Genomic DNA, 6,029 nt, shown 5'->3' with positions numbered 1-6,029 from the left:
CCACCAACAGAGCTTTAATCTCACGAGATCGAAAAGCTAAACTAGTTAGTTTAGCCTCAGGAAAACAGGAATGAGGAAGTTCAAGTTTTTCATTACTCTGTTTACTGTCAAAAACATCAGCCAAAAGGGTTGCCTTTTCCTTTGGACAGTGAGTGACTGAGCCATCTGGTTTAAGTAAAAGAGGAACTGTTGCATCTACACCAAAGAGTGCAGATTTAAGGGTAGACCACCATTTATGTTCCTGAGTTCTACCAGAAAGGGTTTCTTTTATGGTTAAATAGTACTCCTTTTCAGTTGAGGCATAAACTCTCTGAGCAAAAGCTCGAAGGTGAGTATAGTTGTACCAGGTCAAATCTGATCTGTTACCCTTCCAAAGATGATAGGCCTCCTGTTTCTCCAAATAAGCACGTCTACAATCATCATTAAACCACGGTTTGTCCTTCACTCGGTACCTTAGCACACGAAAAGGGATGCGCCTATCAATTATGTTGACTAAATTCTCATTCGAAGGAACAACAGGATCTACACTATTATATAATTGTGACCAATTTAAGCACAAAAGATCATGTAAAATCCCATTCCAGTCTGCTTGGGATTTCATATAAATTTTACAAGAATATGATATACCAGGGACAGGCTGCTCAGTCTTCACTAATAATGAAATCAAGGCATGATCAGATGTCCCGATTGGAGAACCAACCTTACTAGTTATAACGCCAAGGGAGTCAGTGTATACGAGGTCCAAGCAATTACCAGACCTGTGAGTAGCTTCATTTATGATTTGCTCACAGCCTGATTCAGAGGCAAAGTCTAAAGCTCTTAAGCCATGGCGATTGGTAGGAGAGATAGAACTTAACCACTCCCTATGGTGAGCATTAAAATCACCAACAAAGACAAAAGAAGCCTTTTTATCATCTTCTTGCATCTTAGCCATAATGGTAAGAAGACAATCGAAGATAGAATCATCTATGTCTGGATTCCAGTAGATCGAACACAAATAAAAGTTATTATGCCTGCCATAAACTTTTATTACCTGAATCTTATGACATCCACATTGATAGCAGGACTTATGGGAAGCAGGGTACTCGGTCCTAATATACACCGCCATTCCCCTGGCCCTAGGGATGGCATCACGTTTCAACATTATTGGCTTCTTAAAACGAGTTATAAGGAGCTCAGATGAGTGCCTCATATTAGAAACCAAAGTTTCTGAGCACAAAAGAATATCATACTGTCTGGACGCAACTGTAAGGTCTTGGATATTTGCATGAAGACCACGAATATTGCAATACAGAAGACGACATTGACGAAATCTAGGACGTACTGGTCCCGGATTTCGCTCAATGTCTCCAGACAGCATAAGAATTAATAGAAATAAAAAAGAGACATCATACTTAAAAACTAGATTAACAAAAATTATAACAAAAACAATACCTACAGAATTATAAACAAAGTGATTGATGATACCCATAGACCAGTGGTTCTCAAACTTTTTCATGAGCGACCCTATTTGAAACATTTCATTCCTTCGCGACCCAGAGTAAAGTGAAGAGAAAGAAAACATGCAATGATATACACACTTTATTTTGGAAAAAAAATAATGTGTACAACTTTTCCTTCACAAAACTAAACAAGTGGGATTTATGGCACTGCTTTTCCTTTTCACAAAACTAAACGAACAGGATTCATGGCACTGCTTTTCGTTCCCAAAACTATATTAATAGAATCCATGGCACTGCTTTTAATTCACAAAACTAAATTAATAGAATCTATGGCACTGCTTTTAATTCACAAAAGTAAATTAATAGAATCTATGGCACTGCTTTTAATTCACAAAGCTAAATTAATAGAATTCATGGCACTGTTTTTCATCCACAAAACTAAATTAATGGGATCCATGGTGCTGCTTCTCGTTTACCAGTTTGTCAAATCGTGGAATCATTGTCGTAAGGCTGCATCTCATATCATGCTCGGGGTTAAGCTTGTTTCTCGACTTATTTTTCATATGAGTCAGGGCCGAGAAACCTTGCTCGCAAAGGTATGTTGTTACAAATGGGAGCAACACTTTCACCGCCTCAACTCCTACTATAGACTTCTCTTTCTTTACCTGAATCCAGAATTCAGAAAGAGATACTTCCTTGAAGAGGTCCTTCAACAAATGTTCATTTTAAACCTCAATAAGTTGCTCTGGGAGTCCTGGAACGCTTTCTGGCAGGTCTTCAACATTTATGTTGAAAGGATTTCTCACCCACGACTGGGTTCGAATGTGTTCTTCTGGAATTCGTCTGTCAAACTCTGCCATCAACTCAGTCAAGTATGGTACAATAAAAATTTTGGCATCATTCTGAGATGTCTCCTCCCACATCTCTAGAAATTCTGCCACACTAGGAAAAGCTGCAAATTTCCCTCGCTTCACGTTGCTTAACCACAGTTTTAGCTTGCATTTGAAAGAAGACAGATTTTCTGCAACTCCAGCAATTTTCTGGTTACGGCCTTGCATGCTGATATTCAGATTGTTGAGTGCAACAAAAATGTCATTGAGATACCACACTTGTAGGAGCCACATCTTGTTCGCCAATTTGTTCACTAAGCTGCATTTCTTTTCAATCAGGAATATTTCCAACTCATCCCGAAGATCCAGTAGTCGTCGTAGTAATTTTCCTCTTGAAAGCCATCTGATGTTTGAGTGGAAGAGGAGATGCCTGTGTTCTGCGTCGAAATCGGCACATAACTGCTCGAACAACCGAGTATTCAGTGCACTAGTTTTGATGTAGTTGACAATTTGAACTGCTTCGTTCATCACTTCGTTCAGTCCAGGTGACAGGTGTCGACCAACCAGATTTTCACGATGTAGCAGGCAATGCACAACGTTAACCATGGGATTAACTTTTTTTACAAGTGCTGTGAAGCCTTTTCGTGCCCCAAGCATCGCTGGTGCTCCGTCAGAACAAATGCTGAAGCAGTTTGTCCATGAAAGTTTTTCCTCTTTCAAGAAATGGTCAACCATTTGAAAAATATCTTCTCCTGTAGTGGTTGTTGGCAATGCACGACAAAAGAGAAACGCCTCTTCCAGATCTACTGGCCCCTCATACTTAACATAAACTAACAGTTGGGCGTTATCACTTACGTCTGTTGACTCATCTAGCTGCAAGCTAAAGGCTCCCTTGGCCTTGATGCGATCTACTACTTGGTGTTTGATATCAAGTGACATGTCCACTATTCTCCTGCGCACAGTGTCATTTGACAACGGGATAATTTCCAGTTTTCTTGCTACGTCTTTTCCACACACCATTTTTACCATGTCAATGGCTGCAGGCTTGACGAGATCTTCCCCAATAGTGTGGGGTGCTTTCTTGTTTGAAATTCTCCATGCAACCTTATATGATGCCAATGTGGCTTGCTTCAAAGCCACTACTGCTGGGTTGTCAGGTGTCTCGAACCTTTGTCGTTTCAGAGCAGCTTCTTTTCTTTCAAAAAAAGCTCTCTCTTGGAGAGCATGTTGAGGGTGCTTTGAAGTCAGATGTCTTTTCAACTTATTAGATTTCAGCGACTCATTTGACAGAACTTCGCAGCAGATAACACACTGAGGCTTGATGATTCCATGATCAACGATGTTTGTGAATCCGAAGTCTAGGAAGGCATCCTTGTATGACCGCTTCGCCATTCTGAAAATAACAAAAACAGACTCTGTAATTTACAAATGGTATGTAAAAAGAGACAGACACAGACAAAAACAGAGAGAGACAGACACAGACAAAAACAGACAGAGAGAGACAGACACAGACAAAAACAGACAGAGAGACAAAAACAGACAGAGAGAGATGAAAACAGACACAGACAGACAGTCAGACACAGACAGACAGACACAGACTTGCAATGTTTTCATCTCTTGCCATTGTAACCCGGGCGAAGCCGGGTATCCCTGCTAGTTATTATTATTATTTAGTAAATATAGTAAGTAGTATATGAAACAAGATATTATATAATTATACAACACACACACACACTCTACTCACACAAATGACTGCAAACGGCACAACCTCCCTCGCCTGCGGTCGGTGTCAAATAGACACCGCGCGCGAGCATACACAGGCCCACTGCCAGTCCAACATACGCGTTTGATACAGGAGTCTTTCCTGTCAGAGACACCATTACATGGGGCCCAGGAGGAGGGAGGTGGGGGGAAGATGAACATACATAACAAAAGTAATTTGTGGTTAAAGAAGAATAATTCAATTAAGCAACTGAAATACACTGAAACACTGAAAGCATGATAATGTTCCTGTGTCCCTGCGACCCATCAAAATTGATATCGCGACCCAACCTTGGGTCGCGACCCATAGTTTGAGAACCACTGCCATAGACTATAGTAAAAAGTCGGAAAAACTGGTCAACATGGAGGAGCCGATACACCATGCAAGGCTAAATACCCTCCAGGATAGCCACTTCAACTGAAGGGAGGACAGTAAGGATGGTTTTGAGAAGAAAAATAATCAGAAAAAGGAAAAGACAACCTCTTGATAAACCAACAGGCATCCTTGGCCCTTCTATTAAGCCTGCCCAACACACCATTTCAAAAAAACAAGAGGAAGAAAAAAAAATAAATAAATAAGATAGAATAGTGTTCCTGAGTGTACCCTCAAGCAAGAGAACTCCAACCCAAGACAGTGGAAGACCATGGTACAGAGGCTATGGCACTACCCAAGACAAGAGAACAGTGGTTTAATTTTGGAGTGTCCTTCTCCTAGAAGAGCTGCTTACCACAACTAAAGAGTCTCTTCTACCCTTACCAAGAGGAAAGTACACTGAACAAATTGCAGTAGAGTAATTAACCCCTTGGGTGAAGAAGTGTCAAGTATCTCATTGTTGTCAGGTGTATGAGGAAAGACGAGAATATGTAAAGAATAGGCCAAACTATTCTGTGTAAGTGTAGGCATAGAGAGGGATCCAATGCATTACTGTCTGGCCAGTCAAAGGATCCAATACCTCTGTAGTGGTAGTATATATATATATATATATATATATATATATATATATATATATATATATATATATATATATATATATATGCGTAAAAATCACAGGAAAACGTGATGCTCAGATGCAGAAGAACAACAGGGAAAATGAAAATACGAAATATACGATTAGGTCCTGACTAGTTTCGTGATACTTTTTCAGAGGACTGATTTATTGAGAGAGGGTTCTTTACATTTCATAGGGAAAGTAAACGTAGGAACATACATATAGTGAATTAGAGAACAATGACACTCCCTTACCAACTACCTGGGCTTGGGTCAGGTGTTAACTGGGCGGAGACCCAACCTCATTAGACACCTGCCAAAAAGGGTCTTTTCTGGTGGCGGGTAAATTCTTGTTTTTTGACTTTCAGTACAGTTTATTTATATGAAAACAGGGTAGCCTTATATCTATATAAATACATACATATACCAAAGGCACTTCACCCAATTTTGGGGGGTAGCCGACATCAACAAGAAACATAACAAAAAGGGGACCTCTACTCTCTATGCTCCTCCAGCCTAACCAGGGACTCAACCGAGTTCAGCTGGTACTACATGAGGAAAACATACATATAAATACATATATATATACATACATATATATATATATATATATATATATATATATATATATATATATACATATATAAATATATACACACATACACATATATATATATATATATATATATATATATATATATATATATATACATACATTTACTTATATACACATACATACATACATACATATATATATATATATATATATATATATATATATATATATATATATATATATATATATATAAATACGTACATATATATATGTATATATATATATATATATATATATATATATATATATATATATATATATATATATATACACATTTATATACCTACAACATTATTACCATAAACATATAATCATGTATATATCAATACTTATATCTAGCATAACATTATATAGTGCCAATGCACTTATGCATACTATATAAAATAATTGTA

General features: G+C 38.1%; 1 protein-coding gene across 1 annotated transcript; it reads right to left on the bottom strand.

Annotated features, from left to right (window-relative positions):
• Nucleotides 1-2,167: 2,167 nt before the first annotated feature.
• Nucleotides 2,168-3,664, bottom strand: LOC137641249 (zinc finger BED domain-containing protein 5-like). The gene has a single exon (XM_068373683.1). It carries the CDS (start codon nucleotides 3,662-3,664, stop codon nucleotides 2,168-2,170), a length of 1,497 nt encoding a protein of 498 aa, XP_068229784.1.
• Nucleotides 3,665-6,029: the final 2,365 nt, after the last annotated feature.

This window comes from Palaemon carinicauda, chromosome 1 (genome assembly GCF_036898095.1).
Source record: "Palaemon carinicauda isolate YSFRI2023 chromosome 1, ASM3689809v2, whole genome shotgun sequence".
NCBI lineage: Eukaryota > Metazoa > Arthropoda > Malacostraca > Decapoda > Palaemonidae > Palaemon > Palaemon carinicauda.
Note: the sequence above shows the minus strand (reverse complement) of the source record. Positions and strands in the feature narration are given on the sequence as shown.

What these genes read in the sequence shown, in the direction of transcription:
- LOC137641249 (XM_068373683.1), bottom strand. Translation starts at nt 3,664, where the DNA reads ATGGCGAAGCGGTCATACAAGGATGCCTTCCTAGACTTCGGATTCACA.